Source organism: Phocoena sinus, chromosome 15, assembly GCF_008692025.1.
Source record: "Phocoena sinus isolate mPhoSin1 chromosome 15, mPhoSin1.pri, whole genome shotgun sequence".
NCBI lineage: Eukaryota > Metazoa > Chordata > Mammalia > Artiodactyla > Phocoenidae > Phocoena > Phocoena sinus.
In genome coordinates, this window is record NC_045777.1 from 86436661 (window position 1) to 86457525 (window position 20865).

Consider the following 20865-nt stretch of genomic DNA (forward strand, 5'->3'; position numbering starts at 1 on the left):
CCGTGGGCTGTGCGGTGCCCTTGACCCTGCATGTCCAGCTGGCCACACGTGGGGTGGACGTGTGAGTCCACCTCAGTCCCTTCCGTTGTTCAGGAAAGTAGACTTTCTGTGTTACCCGCATGGGTGCATCTCCTTGGCAGCTTTTCCAGTGCTTTAGATAACGTTCTGAGTCCTACAGAGGCACTGTCCTGTCCAGGAAATTGGCCACCCTGCCCGATGGGCCCTTTTCAGGAGACCCCTACCTACCCAAATGCCCGCGCTGTCAGCCCCAGGTGGCTGTGGCGCCGGGCCGCTGACTGCCCGGCGTGTGGCGGGCAGAGCTGCGCTGTTTGTCTCCTCGACGCTCCTTTCCCAGTGGGATGCTCACGGTGCTGACCGACCTGTGGCTTGTCTGCCGCAGGCAGCCCTGACCCCTGGGGGGCACCCGACACACGTGGATTTGGAGATTTCTGCTTATTCCTGAAGCTTTCCCTTAGGGAGAAAAATATTTTCCACGTCCACCGGAACTGGCAGTAATGGCTTTGTCTGCAATTCATCTGGTCCTGCGCTCCCACTGCAGGGGACACAGGTTCAATCCCTGGTCCGGGAAGTTCCACGTGCTGCAGGGTCCGGCCAAACAAACAAAAAACCAAGCTAGGAATCTATTGCCTTTTATCTCAGAAGTCCCATTTTTGTAATCCAGTATTAGACGAAAAGGGAGCCGGTAAAAGGACCTCCCGGGTCCTTTTTTTAAAAAGCAGATAATTGGTGCACTGATGCACGGACGTGACTGAGCTCACAAGGTGCGCTGTGGTTACCTGATGACACCACAGGTCACGTTGCTTCCCCTCCTCGCGGGAGAGCGCTACCCCCAGAGTTTACAGGGTTAACGAAAACCGACTTTCACCCTAGTTACTAGCGAATATGTTAGCTCTCCAGAGACTTCTTTTGTCGTCTGGCATGCTGAGCGGTGTGGACACTGATTTTTTTCCTCTAAATTAAAGTCTAGTCTGAGAAGTTTTGCCTGCGTCCTACTGTCCTGCCTCCTGGCCTGATAGCCGGCTTCTCCGCCCCCATCCCCGACCCAGTCACCCTTCTCACCTTGGACTTCCTGCAGACCCGGGAAGCGCCCCGACCCCCCGGTCCCTCCCAGACGGACTCGGAGCTGGACACGAGCGAGGGGGGCTCCTCCTGGCCGCGCTCCGGCTGCTCCGAGGGGAGAAGAGACGCCGCCGCCCAGCTCCTGCAGCGCCGGTGGAAGGGGCACCAGCACCGGGTGAGGGTTCCCTCGCCCGCCGGCCCTCTGCTGCCCACATCCTCGCTCGCCAGCCCTTCCTCCGTCCCTTTGCCGGGGCGGGCTCCGTGCCAGACGCCCTAGACACGTAGGAAAACATAGGGAGGCAGAAGATAGCCTCCGGAGACCCGGGGTCTCGGGCGGCGAGGGCGAGAGGAAGGCCGCGCCTGGAGCCCGTGTGGGCGAGCTGGGGGGTGCCTGCCGCGGGCCGGGCAGTGGCTGGTCTGGAAGCCTCTGTCACCTCCCGGCGGGTCCCAGGGACGCGGGCTGTGGGTGCAGCGCCCCTGCAAGCGCGGGACTGAGCTTATGGGTCTCCCTGGCAGTTCGGGCCCCATGGCAGCCCTTCACTGGGGCTCCCGGGATGGCCGTCTTGTCAGGAACAGGGAGAACCTGCCTCGGGGCTGCTCCTCAGGGGACAGCGGCGTGGGTGACGGGACAGCAGGGCTGCGCGTGGGGTGTCAGACCCGGGGGTGGGCTGAGTAGGGCAGCAGGGGCCGCAGGCTGCGCACGACAGACCGGGAGCTGCGATGTCCCGTGGTCTCTCTTGGGGGAGGAGTGGGGCTCCTCTCCTCAGCTCCTGGGGGGCGCTCACGGAGATGGGGCTCGCGGAGACCTCAGTTGTTAAAGGACGGTGCTCTCTGATGACGAAATGCTCTAAAAGAGCCCCCTCCCCCCGTTTGATAGAACGCACACGACCCTTGTTCCCCCAGCTGGACAAACAGAAACTGGAACTCTCCACCTGCCTGAATAGTGTAAGGTCTTAGCTCCGGAGGCGCCGGTGGAGGGTTTTTTTTTTTTTTTTTTTTTGAGGGTTTTTTTTAATCATGGCTTCTTCCCGACTGTGATGATGAAAATTTACAAAACATAGAAAGTTGAAAGAATTTAATATTCAGCGAGGTACTAATTCTTGCCCACCACCTCGGTTCCACAGCAGTGCACGTTTAGCCACATTTCTTTTCTGCACGTACTGTCCTTTCCAGAACCGTTTGAAAGTAAGTTTTAGACGTTACGAGACTTCAGTGCGTATCTTCTAGGAATGAGGATGTACCACTTAACCATACTACTGTGACAGCACCGGAGAAATTCCCCCGCCACCCCGTGATTTTGATGACTGGTCAGACTTGGGAGTCAGTGACCCAGACCCTGCACGGGGGTCCCCTTTGTAGCATCACCAGCGGGCAGTGTCCAGCCGCTCTGTGGACATCCAGAGAGGACACCGCATGTTGTAGGACAGTTCTGGCTGGGGGAGGGGCTTCCTCACGTGGAGCCTAAGACAGTCCCGTCTCAGTGGTCCCTGCGAGTCACTTGGCCGCGCAGCCGGCCAGGAACCACAGACGGCCCCGTGGCGGCCTGGGCTTCAGCTGTGATTCGCCTCCCGGTCACGGTCACGGTCCCTTGCTGCCTCCTCCGCTGTTGCAGGCGGGTCTGCATCGGCTCCATCAGCCATTCCCAGAGCCCCTTGGGTATGGGTGGCGGGCAGGGGGCTGTCGGCGAGGGGCGGGTCCCTGACTGCTGTTGCGTCGCTTGTTGGCTGTGGCAGGGGGAGGGACCAAGGGACGAATACGGTATCACAGAAAAGTCATCCTCGTGTTAATTCATAACTGATCTCCTTATTTCAGAAAAAACAGGCCGTTCTGCACGAGGTAAGCCAGTTTTATTTTACTAATTTCAAAATACGTATTTTTACTTTGGTTCAAGTGACTGTGCGGAGATCTCAAGAAGCGTCATTGAGTCCGTGTTTTCACGAACCCAGGCCAGGCCCCAACACTGAGTTAAAATACTTAAGTGATGTTAACATCAAATAAATACTTGGATAATTTCACACTTTCATAATTCATTCAATCATTCTCTCAACACACTTTTATTGATCGTCAGTTCTGTGGGCCCTCAGGACAGAGAGACATTAAGACAGACAAGCCAGTCCAGGATGGAAGGCGGGTTTAGGGGCACGTCCACGGCGCTGTGGGGTTCCTGCTCACCAGGGCCGGGAACGTCCCTGCAGCGGGGGCAGGCCTTGACAAGGAGAGGGACTCACTGAACTGGGGGTGAGACGAAGGGCATCCCGGGCAGGAGAATTCAGCAAACAAAGCCCTGGGTAAGGGAAAGGGTGTAGCTTGCCCGGGAAAAGGAGAGCAGGGATGTGACGGAATGCGGGTCAGAGCAGAGGAGAACAGTAGGGTATGTGGTAGACAGTGCACATCTAAGCTGCCAGGACCCTCGCCCAGCCTCCCCACCGGCCCCAGCTTCTGCTCTGCCCTCCCACGGCCTATTCCCTATGCAGCCACCTGGATGATGTTTTTAAATGTTAAACCACGTCACTCCGTAATGACTCCTCTCACACTTGGAACAAAACCCAAAGCTGTTCCCTGAAGCCCCGCATGCGCTGCTCCCCGGCCACCCCTCCGGCCCCATTCAGTCTGGAGGCGTCTCTGGCATCCTTGAAAATATCCAGGCTGCTCCTGCCGCAGGGCCTTTGCGCCTGCTGCGCCCTCTGCCTAGAAGGCTCCTCCCCCAGACACTCGCAGGTCCTGCCCCCGACTTTACTCAGGTCTCTGCTGAAACACGAACCTTCCCTGGACGCCGCACCACCGGCACTCCCCAGCACTCCCCAGCCCCGCGCCCTGCTTTCGCCTTCTTCACAGCTCCTGTCCCTACCCGATACTTCACCCTTTTTGCAACTGCTTGCCTCTCCCATTAGAATGTAAGTTTCGCGGACGCGGGGACCGTCCCGTGTTTCTGCTGCTAGGTCCCTGGTTCCTAGAGGGGTGCCTGGCGTGCGGTCGGCATTCAGTAAACGTTTGTGAGCGACTGAGGGGACGAGGGTCCCTGGAAGGACCGTAGAGCACATTTATGAAGCAGGCGGGGGCCTGGGTGCTGTCGATGGTGTTCCGCCCTTTCCCCTCCAGCGTCCCCTCCTCCCTCAGCCTCCAGGGTGATTAAGACCCGCCGTGCGGGCTGGGCTGTCGTGTGGGCAGCATGGCGCGCGGGACGCCTGCTCCCCTTTCTGGCCTGCTCGGTCAGCACCCTCACCCCTCCAGCGGGTGCGGTGGCTTTGCTGTGAGCCGCGTGGTGGGAACCTTCTGGGTTTGTCTAAATACTCACTTGCTTTTAGTGCGTTATTTTGTCCTTCGTAACGGATGTCCTCTCGCCTCTTTGTTGTCTCCTAACCCCTGCTTGTGGCATTTCCTTCACTTTGCGGTCAAGGAAGACAAAGGTGTTTTCTTTTGGTGACTGGGATCATGGAAGCATCTGAACCTCTAAATGCAGGTTCAACGGCGGGGCTCAGTGTGCTAGAGTGTCGTTCTCCTAAATGTTATGGAGCCGTAAGCCCGTCCTCAGGACTAGAGGCAGGACCCCTGAAATAAAAGTGCCACCCCTAAAATCCGGGACGTTGATCTCAGAACTTACAGAGCATCCATGTGTATCTCTAAAGAAAGTGATTTAAGATTGAGGTCGAAGGATGCGTAATTCCTTTGTCATAGTCTGAGATCAGGCTCCGCCCTACTTGACTTTAGAAGATGTACGCGGAAAGCGTATGAAGTGGAATAACTATTCCAACACGGAATAAACGATCTCAGCATGAAAACATAACTACGTGTAAAATACGGAATCACATTTGCAGCTAAATGTAACAGCGTTTAACAGGGCCTTTTCCTCCCCAGAGCAGTGGCATGCTTCTCGCTGTAGGAGGTTGTGGCGAGTGAGGGAGAGAGGCTCCTTCGGGCACTGCCGAGATTCTGCGGCAGAAAGGGAGCCCTCTTCTAAGCCATTGGAGCGTCTCCCTCTGGGACGCCCCAACCCGTGCCTGCCGTCTTCCAGGGAAACTGACACCCGTCTCCGTCTCCCCCCACCCCCCACCCCGCTGCCCCCGCTAGGCTGCCGTGCTGCAGGCGGCTTTCCGGGGGCATCCGGCACGGGCGAGGCCATAGTCTAGTGGAGTGTGCAGCCCGGACCCCCCTGCCGTGCCTAGCCCTCCCACCCAGGTAACCCTCAGGGGCTGCACACGGGCCCAAGTCCTAACGTTCTCTCCCCATTTCTTCCCACGCTTTGTCGGCGGGACAAGCGTAGACGCCTTTGGGTCCTCGCGTCCTGCCTCGCCCTGGGCGTGTGCCTCGCCCTCCAACCCCTGGCACCCGTGCCCCCCCGCCCCCAGGGTTGAGCTTCAGGAGCCGAATGGCGTTGAGGTGCTGGGACATCGAGTACCGTGTCCATCTTGGGGTCAAGACAGAGGCTTAAACTACAGCAAAGATAGGAGTCCCTCCCCTGTGAAAACCACCAGACACCCATTCTAAGAATCTCTAGAGTCCAAGTAACCTGCAGTCAGGAAACTGCTGACGAAATAGTTAGTAACGAGGGCAGCCACCCGAATCGGAATTGCGCTCCTAACCTGGCGCCGAGGGTCCACACGTAGGAGGTGGCGGGGGTTCACGCGGTTCTCTTCCCCACCGTCGCTGCCCCAGGACTCGCCCGAGCCCCGCATCCCGAGCCCCGTCGTCCAGGCCGAGGGGGACCCGTGGCAAGAGGAGGCCATCACCATCATCCAGTCTGCCTTCCGGGCACACCTGGCACGGGCCGGGCACAGGTAAGTCCACCTGGCAGGCCTACCTCTGTTCTGTATTGCAGGGCAGTGCCGGACACCTGCGGGGGCTGCCCAGCCAGAAAGGCACAGGGTGTATCACCAGAGCATAAGCTACACCCACCCACCCGGGTGAGGTGGGCCACAGGCTCTGGTCCTTGGAAAGAAGCCTTTCTAGGACCGTTTCCTCCCGCTGGGAGAAAACAAATGGGAGGGGTCAGACAGCGTGGGGTTCGGGGAGCCCTCGGTTTGCAGACTGCCTGTCGGCCTGTGCCGATGCCCTGCCCCTTCCTGAAGGACACCGTGGCGTGACCCGTGTTCAGGAAGACGTGGGTGTCGTCAGAAGCCTTCCTGCAGCAACACATTCTTGTCAGTGGCACCGTGCCTGCCGGATCCGCCGGGGCTTGGTCAGGACTGTCCCGGCTGCAACGGCTCAGAACCCTGTATGAGTCACCTCGGGCAAAGAGTGGGACTTACAGCGGGCCAGGGGCCGAGCTCGGGTTGGGGCCCGTCCCTGGTGCAGCCAGCCACGGCCGGGGGTGCAGGGGACACGCCCGAGGCCCCTCACAGCCCGCCTGTCTCAGGACCTGGGCCCGTTGGCCTCGCACGATGTCTCAGGACCTGGGCCCGTCGGCCTCGCACGACGCTGGCCTTCCCTAAAGTCAGAATCAGCTAGTCTCTCTCTCTCTCCCAGTGCTGCTGGTCCAAGAGCTGCCACTGCAGCGTTTCCCGACAGACCTGCTTGGGGCCCACACAGTGCACCCTCCTCTCCGCCCTTCCCTGCAGCCTCTCCTGGTAATTGCATTTCATTTTGGATTTCACGCGAGGGGCAGCCGGCCTTCTGAGGTTTCACCCAAAAGAGCTGCCACCGTCCCGGAAGTTGGGACGCGTAAAGCCGTGGGGGCTTGTCCCGCCGCCACCTGCGAGCTGGGTAACGCCTCGGCCACACCTTCCTGTCACAGCTCCGTCCCCTGTCCCTTGGGTCGTAGGGGAAAGAGCCGGCCCCAAGCGACTTCCCGGAGCCCGACAGGCTGGCCGGTTCCGGGGTCAGTGACCGCAGGCCACCGCAGTCGGAGCTTCGTGGTTTTGATTTTTATTCTCAGCTCTAACTAGAGCAACGCGGTGTCCCTCCTTTGGGCCAACGTTTTTCCTGTTTGTTGGTTTTAAGTAAAACTTTGCTTGTATTTCCTCTTCTGCTTCGTTAAGATCCAATAACAGTCAGCGGAGAAATCCCTGGACTGGCAGGGGCGCACAGCCCATGGTGAGGCCCGGTCCCAGCTCTGCCCCACTCCAGACTCGGGGTCCTCCCCGGGCCTCACTCCTCCTGTGCGAGAGCCCGAGGGTTGGGCAAGGCCCCTTGCAAGTCGCTTTCAGTCCCCAAATGTATGATTCTGCCGGTACTGCAGGTCCTCCTCCCTCAGACTGTAACCGGGACACTTGCTTGGACCATCTCTGTACGCCAGAGGTGGCACAGAGGTGGCGGTGTGAGGTCGGGGACTGTCACTAGACAGAGCGTAGTCTTGAGTCTCGCGTGCGAGCGTGGCGCGCAGGCTGAGTTCTGAGGTCGCAGAGGCGCAGTCGGAGAAGGGCAGGTGCAGGAAGGGCGTGGTGCTTCGTAACGAGGGAGAGGTGTAAAAGGAGCAGTTTTTCTGAACAGAAGTGTGCGCCTAGGAAGACGGGTGGGTGCGACGAGCCTGTGAGGATGGGAGCCTCCCACGTGCCTGTCGTTTCAGGGCAGGAAGACAGCGAGGGGAGCAGCGGGGAGACCGCGGAGGCTCCGGCTCCCGGGAACGGAGCGCGGAGGCCATGGGGGCCAGGGGCGCCGGCAGCCCCGCCGCCCTGCTCCGGTGAGTGTCGGGTCGCGGGGGCGCTTCTGGGGCTTGCCTGACCTGGAAACCGCCACGTGTGAAAAATCGTACTCTGTCCTCTTCGGTCATCTTGTCTGGCTTTGTCAGAGCGAACTTTGAGCTTTGAGCTTCTGTCCAAAACCTCCGTCTGTAACCAGTTTCAGTCTGATTTCACCAGACCCTACGTTTGGCGGCCTTTAGATTCCTCGATCAGGGCTAAAGGGCCTGTGTATGCCGCCCTTTTCTCCTCCTGTTAAATGCGTGTCCTTTCAAGGTGGCAGCTCATCCTCCTGCCTGAAAAGCGCCACCGCCGGCCTCGTTCGGGCCCCTGTTTACACGAGGAAACGGTCTCTGTGAAAACTGCACATGGAGCCCTTGTTTGATCTGATTGTGAAAGTGTTTTTAAAGGGAAAGAAAAACTGAAGCTAACCTTGAAAACTGCCGTTTTTCATTTCATAAGTTTTTCCACTCTCATAGTTTTCTTGACAGTTACAGAAAAAAAGCTGACACAGTTACTGTATCCGCAGCTCGCGGGGTGGCGACTTCCTTCCTTCTTTTATCTCAAGTCAGGGATTGGTTCCTTTTTTATTGGCACTTTACTTTGTGAAGCAGTCAGAGCAGAGGCCGTCTTCTGGGGCTGGGAGCACGGGCCCCAGGCCCCAGGGGAAACTGCCCCTTCCTCACGTCCCATCCAGGTGGCCACTGAGGGCGGAGGGGGTCTGCAGGGTGGTCGGCAGGCGCATCCCAAACTAGGGTCGATTACGATGAAGAGTTCAGATGTGCGTGAAGACAGGAGCGAGAGCTCGCGGCTGGTCCCTGGGTGTTGGCCTGGCCTGGCCCGCCCCCTCCTCCTGCGGGGGCGTGTCCTCCCAAGGAAGCCGGGGGCCACCGGCTGCATCTGCCCACGAGTCACAGCCGGCCGCCCGGGCCGCAGACTCCCGGACGCACGCTACCCTGAGGGCGACGTGCAGAGAATCCCCGCCGCCCACTTGAGCCTCCCCCGTGCCGCCAGCCTTCACCTTTCGCGGCTGTTCTGCTTTGGGGAGACTGGCCGACGCTTGGGAGCTGAGCGCAGAGGGTGCGAGTAGGCTCTCACGAGGGTGGCCGCGTGGCCTGGCGTGGCGTCCGTCCGGCCTGCCGCGCCGTCCCTCGCGTGTCCGCCCCCGACGGCGCTGAGCGTGGCTGTGGCCGCCGTCCCTTCTCTGTTGCAGTGGAGCCCTCTCCCTCGGGGCCGCAGCGCGCCGCGACCCCGCCCGCGGAGGACGTGAACTCCGATGACTCCGACGAGATCGTCTTAGCTCCGCCTGTGCCCACGAAGAAAATCGCCTCCCCGCCCTAGGCCCCTGCGGTCGCCCGGCACGCGGCGATGCCCTGTCCGGGCAAGGTTAGGTTCAGAGGACAGAAGCACTCAGACCGGAAAGGAATTTGTCTTGTGAGGAGGAGAACAGTACCTACTGGACACCTCACCTCCGTCCCCGGTTTTTCTCTTTCGTTTTGCCCGTTTGCTTGTTTGTTGAGGGAACCCCGAATGCCTCTCTTTATTTTATCTCTGGGAAGGGGTCGCCTACGTCCCGCACCCCCGGCTGCAGGCCCGCGCCCCCCGCCCCGGTGGTCTTCACGCCGGACAGACACACCTGCCCGGGCTGGGGGGCAGCAGGGGGCCCGGCCGAGACACGTCCTCTCGGGGCACCTCTGGCCACCTGCGGCCGTGCAGGCGAGGGCTGCTTCATCGGCGCTGACGCCACTCGGCCACCAGCTCCAGGACAGGCAACGCGCCTCAGGGGAGAGCTGATGCGAGAACCCTCGCCCTCAGCCCTCGCCCTCAGCCCGAACGGAGGGCCTTGCGCACCGGGGAGAGCGCAGTCCCGGGCCACCCCTCCGCCTCCCCGGCGCCAGCGGGACCCCCGGCGCCCCGACGGCGCGGCAGCCCTTCTCGTGTTGCACCTCAGGGGCTCCGGCTCAGACTTGTCCTTCTTTCAGAAACTCCTGGGCCCTCCTCACAGCGGTCAGAGGCTCCCGGCTCCAGCACGGGCGAGGCGTGTGGCCAGGAGGATCTATGTTGCCCTGTCCCGTGAGAGAGGCAGAGGGATCTCCCAGCCCCGGCCGCCCGGAGTCAGGCGGGGGGACCCGCCAGCCCCTTTCACCGCTTAGGTGCCGGTCATACAGTGGGTTGAAAAAAGTTCAGCCAGGGGGCCAGGCTTGTGTCATGTTTTCTTTACTCGGCCTGTGAGTTACCAAGTCCGTTTTTTCTTCTGTTTCCCCCGCTGGACTGAGGGCTAACTCGGGTGAACTCACTGCTGACCTTTGCCTTGTTTCATCCACTGGGTCCGTTGCTCCTCTGGGTGCCGGCTCAGCTAAAGGCCTGTAGGAGCCAGTCCACCAGTCAGGCACCCAGAGGGTGATGAAGGCGATGCCCGCGGCCTGCAGGTCCCCAGGGGGTCATTCTCCCCCCAACCCCATTCAAAAACGGGCATTTCTGCATTACTCCTTGCTCTCAGGAGCCCAAGGCTCTGGGGACCTATGACGGATGGGTCACTGTCAGGACGTCCTCGCCCGGTCCTGGAGGAGAAGGCCGTGTGTGCAGCGGGCTGGCCGTCGGCAGAGCTGGGATGGGCAAGGTCAGCCCCGGGACCTGAGTTTTCCAAGAAAATGTTCCTGAGAATTGCAGATATGTACATTTGTCTGCCTGTGCTCCTTGGGCCCAGCAATGTTGATCTAGTGAAAGTAAGCAGTCTTGAAGCCACCTCAGTAAATGACTTAACTCAAGGCTGTGACCCTCTGACGCTGTGTGGATCTGTTCCCTGGAGAATGCCAGGTGCCCAGCGTGCTTGCGGGGCCCACGGCTCGGGGCTGGGGTTCTAGGACTGCCGGAGCAGCACAGGGCGGGGCGGGACAGGGGCCTGGGGCCTACAGGGCCTGCCTTCTGTTTGCCCGCCTCTGTGCTGCCCCACTGGACGGGCCCGGCCGCCCTGCAGACAGACCAGAACCCTCGTCCCAGCAAAAAGACCGATGACATTAGGAAAAGGACAGCCACCTAGCTCAGAGCAACCAGCGTGAGAGCTGCAGAGCTTTGCTTCGTTTTTAAGTAACAAATACCCTCTGCAGAAAGCCCCGTTCACCTTCAAGAGCTGAATAGAATTTAAATTCCACGAGAAGCCATCTAAGCCAATTCAAACCCCCGCTGTGGTTTTGGAAGCAATGTTTGCTCTCGTGCGGCTCAGAAATTCTGAGGACTGGAGAGTGGACACTCAGACCTGCCCGGGGCCGGCCGGCAGCTGCTCCAGGTGAGGACCTCCCCGAGCTCCCAAGGGCCTGTCAGCAGCTGATCACGCCGGGTAAGCACCCTTTGAAGCGAGAGAACCCACATCTGGGAGTTGAAATGTGAAGCCATCAGGTGGCTCCAGGAGGACGTGGTGGACTCGCTGGTCTTCGACCTCTGTATTTAGGAACACTCTGACCCATGCGTAATTTGTACACAAGTCTCTTGGAAGGCATAAGGTTTTCCCTCTGTGCTACTCATCGTCGGCCTTTGTAAATAAAAGCTGTTTTGCAGGATCTCTGTCTTGATTGCCCTATAAACCCGTGACCTTTCATGACCTCTGGGTGTGCCATCGCCGTAGCTCATGCTACGCAAACCCCGTGCTTCTGGGCTCCCGGCTTTTGCTCTGCTCACAGCACAGCCCTGGGAGCGCAGAGCCGGCCGGAGGGAAGGGTCCCACAGCCAGCTCCCCGCCGTGCGGGAACTCGTGCATCTGTCTTCGAATTTCTCTTCCTTGTTCATCAGTGAGGACTTGAGCATCAAGAAGTGAAAACGAGGGAGTATCTCCCCCAATTCTAGTTTTTGTTTTAGGAGCAGGTAAGGAATAATTTACTGGGGACTCAGACAGATGTGAATGAGCCCCAAAAAGTTGACTCCTGGAAAAATAATGGTTTTCCAATATGTTGTTGGAAAATCGCAACACGAGGTGCACCTGTGGCTTTGTTTGCAGGCGGCTGCTTGCTCAAGGGCCCTCGAGTTTGTCGGAAGCCCTTACAGGGACTGGTCTGTTGGCTCCAGCGCTGGCCCGAGCGGATCACCGTGTGTCTTGTCACGGGCAAATGGGTCACTTGGAAGACTTGGCACTTTCAGAGCTGCCGGTTGGCCCTTGGAGAGGTTGTGACAGAGGAGGGCAGGGTTCATCAAACCCTTAGCCCGGCCACAAGCCTGCTGCCACCTACTCTCCCGTGAGGCTGGGGTCTGGCAGCAGAGAGGCAGCCCCGAGGCGGGAGGGGTGAGAGTCTCAGCTGGAGCTGGTGAGAGGAGAACGGAGGACTGTCCCCCTCGGGCCTTCACCCAGCAGGAGGAGAGCCAGCAGGAAGGTGTGAACGTGTGGACACGTTCTTGTGCACGAACACATGGGATCCCGCTCCCCACTCGTGCCACTGGCCTTCCTCGCTCTTGGCAGCTCTCTTCACTTCAAAGGTGGAGCCCAGTTTGGTCTACACGTGAGCCTCCTTAAAGGCTGGCAGCCGAGAGTGACCCCCAGGCCTCCGCCAAGATGATCCTAAACATGAGGCTCCTCAAAATCGCGGGCTAAGGGGGGAAAATGTCAGAACGCAAATCCCTGGTTTCTCTTAGCTGCTGTTGGGTTCAGAGCATGAATGTTGGGAGGAGGAACGGGTCCGTGTTTCTTTGCTTGGACGCCAACCAATGGCCTTTGGCCAGCGCCTTCCGTTATCCTGGGAGCCCTGCCGGGCAGCGACAACCCAGAAGGTGGCCCCGTTAGGCAGTGCCTGCCTGGGGAGTCTGGGGGACGTTTCCATGGTGCTGTGTCCTTTCTGAACAGGCAGGGGGGTGCCCCTGAGCTATTCGTTAATTAAGCCCAGAACAGCCTGGGATTCAAAGCAGAGGGCCCCATGTGTGCCAAAGCTCCCGGGGGCGGCCATTCGGGCAGCCCCCCAGCCCTCCCCTCCGGCCCGGCTTTGAGGGAGCGAAAGCCGGGAAGCCCGGGGGTAGGTGGGCCATGGGCGCAGCTCATGGAAGCGGCGGAAAGCCGCTGTCCCTGCTAATAGGAGCCTCATCCACTGTCAGCCGGTCTCACAGGGCCCCCGCCCCGCACCCCACCCCGCTCAGCTCTGTGACGGTCGCTCTCTCTGCAGCTGGGGACGCAGCGGCCCCTTCCCCACACCCTCCCCGTTGACATGGTTTTTCTCCCGGCCTGTACCAGCCCTTCCCCTACAGTCTCTTAGACGTGGGCGTCCCCAAGGCTCTGACCCCAACCAGACCCCACCCAGACCCGAAATGTCGACGTGAACGTCTGCACACGTATGCCTCAGGTGCCTCAAACTCGGCCTAGCCCAGCTCTGAGTTACCTTTGCCCCCTAACCTGCCCCTGGCCAGCAGTCCCACCCCAGGGGATCACAGCCTCTCAGTTGTCGGAGCCGGAGCCTCGAGGGGATGCTCAGTGAAATAAGCCAGACACAGAAGGACAGATACTGTGTGATTCCACTCCTAGGAGGTCCCTGGAGGAGCCAGGTCCATAGAGACAGAAAGTAGAGGGTGGGTTCCCCGGGGCTGGGGGAGGGGGAGGGGAGCGACTGTGTAACGGGGGCAGAGCCTCGGTTTGGGAAGATGGAAGAGTTCTGCAGCTGACGGTGGGGATGGTCGCGCGAGAATGCGTGCGTGCCTAATACCCCGGAACCGCACACTTGAAAACGGTTAAAATGAGAATCTTTTGTTATATGTATTTTACCCCGATTAAAGTAAGTGTTTTAAGCGACACAATTCTCCTCTCCCAAGCAGGCTCACCCGCGGGCCTCCTCACCCACCCCAACATCACGTGCACAGGCCGGACACCTGGGTGGGGAGTGTCGTCCGTGACCCCCTCGCCCCCACCTCCAATCCTTCAACAAAAAATCCTATTGACAGCCTCCTAAGTACGGCTCACGTCTGTCCACTCCTCTCCACGTCCATCCCTGCCCACAACGGCCCAGACCACCACCTCAGCCTCCCCTGAATAGCCACGCCCCCATGCCGAGTCGGGCGCAGACTCACTCTGGCCAGGCCCCATCTGCTGTCCACTGCTGCCTGGGGTTAGGGGGCAGGAATGTGGTGGGTGTGCCGGGGACGGTGCCTTGCCCTACGAGGGCCAGCAGCCCTTGCTCCCTGGAGATGCCCAGCCCAGATGTGGCTGGTGCATCACGAATCCCCCCAGGGCCTCCTGCGGCCCCTGGCATAATCGCTCGCGGCAGGGATTCACTCAGCAGAGCTCTGCTTCTCTGTGGAAAGCCAAGGTTATTTGATTGTCGTCTGACTCCCCTCTCAGACTAAGGTAAACTCCACACTGAGTTCGTGGTGCTTATTGCTGTTCTCAAGGCCTAACGCAGTGTGTGGTACACAGCAGGTGCTCCATAACTGTGCAGAATGGATAAATGAGGGGCCCAGCAGCTCTTGGGTGAGGTGCTTACCTCCCTCCATCGGTGCTCTTCCGTCGTATCCTCTGACCCCCACGGGACCAAGAGATTCGTGAAGACAGTGATCATGGGATCCACCGGTATACTCGCACAGCAAACACAGTACCCAGCACACAAAAAAGTGCTTAATGCATGTTGAGTGAAGGATTCTACCGGCCTCCCAAGATAGGACGCTCCCTTCTCATTCCCCTGCCCCCCCATCAAATTAGCAGCCAAGCTCTGTGCATTCTGTCTCAGTGGATTCTTCAGAATCCGAGCCATCCTTCCATTTGTTAGACTTAGGTCGGGCTGGAGTATAACACCCCAAATAACAGGAACCCAAACAAGTTAGAAGTTTCCAAAGCCCCAAGGAAAGCAGTACCGGTAAAATATGGCAGCTGCATGATTTTCAAAGACCTGTGCTCTTGTTGTTGCTCCCCTCTCCTGAACACAAGGCCTCACGATCCAAAGTGGCTGCTTGAGCTCCAGCCACAACATATGCATTCCAGCAAGCAGGAAGGAAGGAAGAAAGGGGCATCCCCTCACTTGAGGACATCACTCATATCCTATTGGTCAGAACATAGTTGCACATCCAGCTACAAGGGAGCCTGGAAATGTCTTTTATTCTAGATGGCAATATGCTCAATAAAAGTGAGAGGGCCTGTTACTAGGGAAGAAGAGAAGGATAGCTCCAGTGGGACGGCCAGCACTCTCCTCCCTGTTCCTCGTCTCCCTCAGCGTCAGGCCCTTGGGTCCTCCTCCCCACCTCTGTGAACACACACCTTCTCCCCTTGCTCAACAGATGCACTTAGATTCCACGGGGCACCCTGCATTCCCTCCGTTACCCAGCTCGGCCCCCATCCCCTGGCCTTTTAAGAAACACGAGGCCCTTCCCCACCTCCAGCTGGCCCCTCGCAAGAGCTGTTTCCCAGCCAGGAATGTCCTTTCCACCGAGCCAGCCCACACGGCCCCGCTGCTGAGAAGCTCTTTGCAGTCAGCCCCTCCTTTCTCTGTGTTCTCACAACGCGAGTTCATTCCGTGTGCTTTGAGATTTCCTGCACGTCTGCCGCGTGCCAGGCACCGAGGGAGGAAGGCACAGTGTGCACGGCATCAAGGGGTATTTCATCTGCTTGCGGGTCTGTCTCTCAGCTAGGCTGAGCTCTGTGGGCCTGGAGGAAATTCCTTCCCTGCCCAATACCCACCTGCCCAGGTGCTGGGCCCCAAGTGGGCAGAAGTCTGGCCGAGCACCCCTCACCAGGGTGGCGAGGGCCCACGCGGGAGAGGCCCAGGGGCATGGTGTGCGGGGGGGCAGCGGCCACAGGGTCAGGAACAAGCTGTTCCCCCCCACTCGCCCAGAAGAAGGAACGAGGGGCTGAGGCTGAGCCCGTGGGGAGGCGGCTCTTCCTGCGAGGGAACCAGCAGCCGCCACCTCCCCCCCAGAGCCGGAAACGGCACCGGGGCAGCTGGGGCCCCCGGGGCCCTGGAGCTCAGGAGGGAAGCTGGGGGGGGGAGGGGGGGTTGAGCGTTGCACATTCTGCTGAGGAGTTTGGCCTTCACCCCAGGAGCCGTGGGAACAGGGAAGGGCTGCTGGCAGGAGAATGACGGAGTCGGATTTGCATTTCAGAAGGTGGAAGGATGGCTGGCAGCCGGGAGGGCGGCACAATGGCCCAAGGGCTGGTGAGGAGCCCTGTGAATGCCGCCTGTGCCCCCCCACCCAGGGCCCAGCGGAGCCCAGTGAAGCCAGCCCTCCCCTCCACCCACCCAAAGAGGAGAGCACTGAGGCCAGCCCCGGCCCCCGGAGCGGGAGCAGGCTGGGATGGGGAGCACGTTTCCAGCCATCCCTCCTCTGGGGTCCTCAGTGGGCAGGAAGGCGGAGGCATCACATAGCAGAGTGCGCCCCCAGAGCTGGGCCTCAGCCTTGGGCAGACGAGGGGGCGAGCCCGCTGGGACCTTCTGCTGCCCCCAAGCCCCACGCCCACGCTGCAGACCCAGCGGGGACGTCATCCGGGCTGAGGGTCCAAACCATCCTGGCTGGTGACCTGGGGTGAGCCTGTTAGCCATCTGTAAAAAGGGAGTGATGATGGCCGTGTCTCTGGGTGGCCTGGGTGGGCCTATGCCGGCCAGCGTTGCTCTCTAAGACCACGATGGTGTCTGTTCCGGAAACACGCGTGGAGCATCTCTTGGGGCCCAGCCGTGATGGGTCGTCACCATGGCTTTGCTTCTGGAAGCCTCTGCCTTGCTTCTCACCTGACTGCCCCCCACCCTGCACCTCCGGGAGAGATGGGGCAGAGTGGGGCAGCAGGGACAGATGTGGGTGCTTCTGCACTTGGTTCTGAGGCCCTGGGAGCCAGGGAGAGGCCAGTAGGAGTATGGCACGGTCAGATTCCTTCCCAGAGACCCAGGTGGAGGGGAGAAGCTCAGGACCAAGGGCACAGCCCTTCCCATCCGAGCTCCTGGTGGCCTGGACGAGGGGCTTCCTTTTCAGAGTCCAGGCAGGGATCGCATCTCTCTGGGGAGGGGGACGCAACCCTGGCTCACCCTGACTCCCCGGACCCCACCCTGACAGTGAAACAGGCCTCCCCGCGTGCGAAGAACGTCTGTCCAGGCCCGGCTTTGACTCTGGGGACCCAGGGTCCCCCACATGGGAGCCAGTGGCCGGCCTCTAGCAGGCAAGGCAAAGACTTCCCGGCTGTGGGGTGAGTGACATGAGCTGGTCACTGGGGGACAGGTGACAGTGAAGGAAGGAAGCTGGACTACAGCTGTGAGCACCCCCTTTCCAGCATGACCCTGGGACCACCGGGCAGGGAGGTAGGACTGTCCTCCTTTTGCGGACGCGGAGACCGAGGCTTGGAAAGCTGCCCGGTGGAAGGGTCTCCGCTCTTGGAGGGGAAACAATGTCACCAGGCAGCCCAAACCTGGGAGCAGCTGGCGGGGGTGGGGGTGGGGGTGGGGGGGCTCCGGAGAGGGAAGTGTGCGTCTGTCCCTCCCACAGCCCCAGGCATGGGGTGGGATGGGGGGACTCCAATTCCTCCTGCTCTGCTGGCCCACTTCCAAAGTCCTGGAAAGGCGTCCCCTCTCCCCAAGCACAGGAGCAGAACAACGCTTGGTCTACCCTTCCCAGCTAGCCTTGGTCACCGGCACGGACCCCAGCCCACGGAGGGCCAGAGACCCACTGCTCCTGGAGATGGAGCGGAGTTTCGTGAGACTGCCAGGAGGAGCCCATACGCACCTCAGCCTCCAGGACCCTCCTCTCCCAGCTGCCCACACCCAGCCCCCTTCCCCGAGCCCGCCAGGGTGGAAGGGAACTTACTGGCTGACCAGAGAACATCCCCGAGAGCACCACAGCTTGAAGAAACCTTTCCCCATTTGGGAAGTCCACTGAATCAAGATGGTCACAGCCACGGCCCTGTGTCCACACCCCGCTCTGTCCTGCCTTGTTCTGTCCTGACTGCCCCTTATCCCTGGGCTTGGCTGCGACTGGCTTTGGCCGAGACGGAGCATTGTTAAAGGGGACACAAGCCTCTGGCTTGCCCTCTCTGGCCTCCCTGAGATGCCGGCTAAAGAAGCCCGAGGTAGCTGGCTGGAGCCACGTGGTCCGTTGAGTCCGCACCAACCACCAGCCATGAATGAGGCCGGCTGAGACCACCCAGCCCCGGTGAAGCTGCCACATGGCTGCAGGGGCACGTGTGACTCTGGGTGACAGAATAAGAACCACCCAGCTGGGCCCAAGCTGCTGACCCCCAGGGCTGCCGACAAACACAGTGGTGGTTGCTTGAAACGACCAAGGTTTGAGGCGGTTCATTATGCAGCAGTAGATAACCAACACATCAGCCTTTTAAAAATACATCACTCAGCGGGTTGCACTGGGGAGAGAGTTAAACCAGAAATAAGCAAAGACAGGGGTTTCCATCTTGTCTCTGCACCCAATTCTCTGAGCCTCTGTTTCCTTCTCTTAAAACAGGGACTGCGGTCGTCCGCCTCGCACAAGAATCGAGTGAGACTCTGGGCACGAAAGGTGTTTGTGCAAATGTCGGTGTGCACGCACAGTCACCCTCTCCCCTCGAGTAAGACGGCCTCCTGACTCTCTTCGCGAGTCCAGGCTGTGGGTTGGAGCCCGAGCCTCCCCTGCTGTAAGATGGGGAAGCCGGGCTTGGTGAGCACTGAGGCCCCTGAGGGCGACATAGGTCCCCACAGGGCGCATGGTTGGTGGCAAAACCTGAGATGAGCCCAGGTCCCACAGCTTGGCACAATGCTCATCACAGATGCCGGGTTGGGCGGAGCGGGTGGGCAGGGATGAGGGACCCACCCGGGGAGGGTGTCTCTGCGACTCCTTTTCATCCAGTGCCAGTCTCCCTTCATGTAACTTTGGGGCTACCTCCTCTGGGGCGCTGCTTGGGATCTGCCTCGGGCTTGGGACGCAGGGACCAGCCTTGTCAGTACTGAGTGTGAAGTAAGAGTAAGGAGGCTCTGAGAGAGACCACGGGTGCCTGCTGGTACTCGGCACAGCATCCTTGGCAGGTCAGAGGCCATCCCTGCTGATTTCCTGGTTCCCGGGGTTGGGGGGGGCGCTCTCTGGGTAAGCGAGGCAGCTGGATAGGTGATGCTAGGCAAGCCAGGGGTGTGCACGCCATTCTGGCTGGGTCTGTTGGGCTGGCTCCCGTGGCCTGCTCAGGGACCACACTGGCTGGCATCTCTCCCAGCCTCCAGAGCCACGGGGCAATTCCACCACGGCCAGCTTGAAAGCAGCACTCCTGTGGCTTTTCTGCGGCCAGGTGTCTGTGGGGACCGGGCGCTAGGCTGGCTGTGCATCTCAGCGGGAGCTGGGGAAAGCCGGCATCCGGCTCTCCCTTTTCCTTGCCGGTTCTCACGAGCTCTATCTCCATGGAAAATGTGAATCTTGCTGGCCAGGGTCCAAATGCAGGGGGTTCCATTGTTCTGCCTTCCGCCCCAGGGTCTGGCACCCATCCCCAGCCTGGCCTTTCTCCCAGCGCCTACAGGTCTTGGGACAAACCATTCAAGAGCCTCAACCCAGCCACCTTCCTGGCCTGGAGAACAGACCCTGGGGAGGTCCTGGCCTGGCTTGCCTCCTCCTTTGTTCCAGATGCTTCTACCAGATGCTTCCAAGCAGCTCAGTCCTCAGTGCTCTCTCCTTGCCGACTTTTTCATCCCTGTCCTTCACTCACAGACTCCACTTCACAGGAGGGAAGGAAGGGAGGGAGGGAGGGAGGGAGGGAGGGAAGAAGAAGGAAGGTGGTCAGGGAGATACTGAGTGGGGCCCTTGCACATGTAATCATTTGTACCTGTGACAAGATGCGCATAACCATTCCAACGTGTACCGTTCAGTGGCATTAACTTTTTTCACAGTGCTGTGCAGCCTTCGCCACGTACTTCCAAAACTTTTCATCCCCCCGAAAAGAAGCCCCTCCCCCGTTAAGCAGTCCCGCCCCACTCCCCTCTCCCCGCGCCTGGCAATAACTCATCCATTTTCTGTCTCTGGGTCTGCCTGTCCCGGATATTTCGATGGAATCATACAGTTTGTGGGGCTTCGTGTCTGGCTTCTTTCACTGAGCGCAGTGTTTTCAAGGTCATCCATGTTGTACCGGGTGCCAGTGCTCCATTGCTTTCTATGGCTGACTGATATTCCGCCGAGTGACGGTGCTGCGTTCTGTCGATCCGTTCACCAGCTGATGGACATTTGGGTTAGTGCTGCGGTGTCATGTCACTTTACATACGCTCACGTTGCTATGATCTAAGCAGGACTCTACCCATTTTAGCCATGAAAAGGCTGGGGCTCAGAGGCCCTGTGACTTGGAGTAGGAGGTAGTTAATTTAAAAAGTAAAGAAAGGAAAAGACCTGGGCTTTGGAGCTGAGAAGACCTGGGTGAGAGCAAGAAAAGAACAGTGTCCAAAGATGGTGCACCCCGGGAGCGGGTCATATGGCTGTCCACACACAGCCTGGGCCGCGTGACCTCCCCAGGAGGTGGGACTATTTTTAGTTCCATTTCAAATAAAGGAAACCAAGGTCCATCTGCCTGCCGCTTGAATGTGTCCATTGGGGGCAAGTTTCTTCACTTCTGAGCCTCGAAAACCCCCTCACCACCCGCTCTGGGATGTGGGAACCTGGCTGAGGCCGGAGGAGATCGTGGGTGTGGGCACTGAGGGTGGCTCAGCTGGGCCTTCCTGCCCGCGCAGGCCTGGCCCTGCTGGGCCTTCTGGGCTCCCCGGCTCCGGGTCCCCGTGGTGGAGGCGATGGGAGGCTGTGGCTCCTTATCGCTGCCTGGGCTGCTTCCTCAGCTGGGGGAAGGTTAGCCGTTTCTCCATCGGCCGCCTCCCCGAGTCACACTGCAAGGTCATTGAAGGCATGTCCCTTGGCGTGCTGGTCAGTGGCCAGCACTGCAGACCAAGTCCTCTCCGACTTCTCCGGCCACTGGAGCCCTATTTCAGGTCATGTAGTCTGCGGGCAACAGGATGAGGCTGAGTCCTGGTTCCCTGACTGGGTGGTGATTCTTGTACCACCCGAGCAAGAGTGGGACCCGGGCTTCAGCTGCCCCATCTGTAGAGTGGGGCTAAAGTCAGTTTCCAGCTGCAGGGGACCCAGGACAGGCAGGAAGAACCACTGCAGCTCCAGCCAGTGAGTGCCAGGCAAAAGAAGGGTGGCGTGGGATGGCGGCAGGCCTTCCTTGCGCCCTACCCCTGCCACCTGGCATTCTCTAACCCTCGACCTCCTGGGTGCCTGG

General features: G+C 59.8%; 1 protein-coding gene across 3 annotated transcripts in view; it reads left to right on the top strand.

Moving 5' to 3' along the window:
- IQCE (IQ motif containing E) overlaps window positions 1-11251 on the top strand; it is a 39191-nt gene extending 27940 nt beyond the window's left edge. For 2 of the 3 annotated variants that reach the window (XM_032603813.1, XM_032603814.1), the window contains 6 exons: window positions 1097-1255; window positions 2893-2916; window positions 5734-5855; window positions 6544-6644; window positions 7583-7696; window positions 8908-11251. In XM_032603813.1, the coding sequence (XP_032459704.1) occupies window positions 1097-1255; window positions 2893-2916; window positions 5734-5855; window positions 6544-6644; window positions 7583-7696; window positions 8908-9035 (648 nt within the window). In that variant the 3' untranslated portion in view covers window positions 9036-11251. The remainder of the gene's footprint in view (window positions 1-1096; window positions 1256-2892; window positions 2917-5733; window positions 5856-6543; window positions 6645-7582; window positions 7697-8907) is intronic. The other variant, XM_032603815.1, reaches the window with a different exon arrangement.
- Window positions 11252-20865: the final 9614 nt, after the last annotated feature.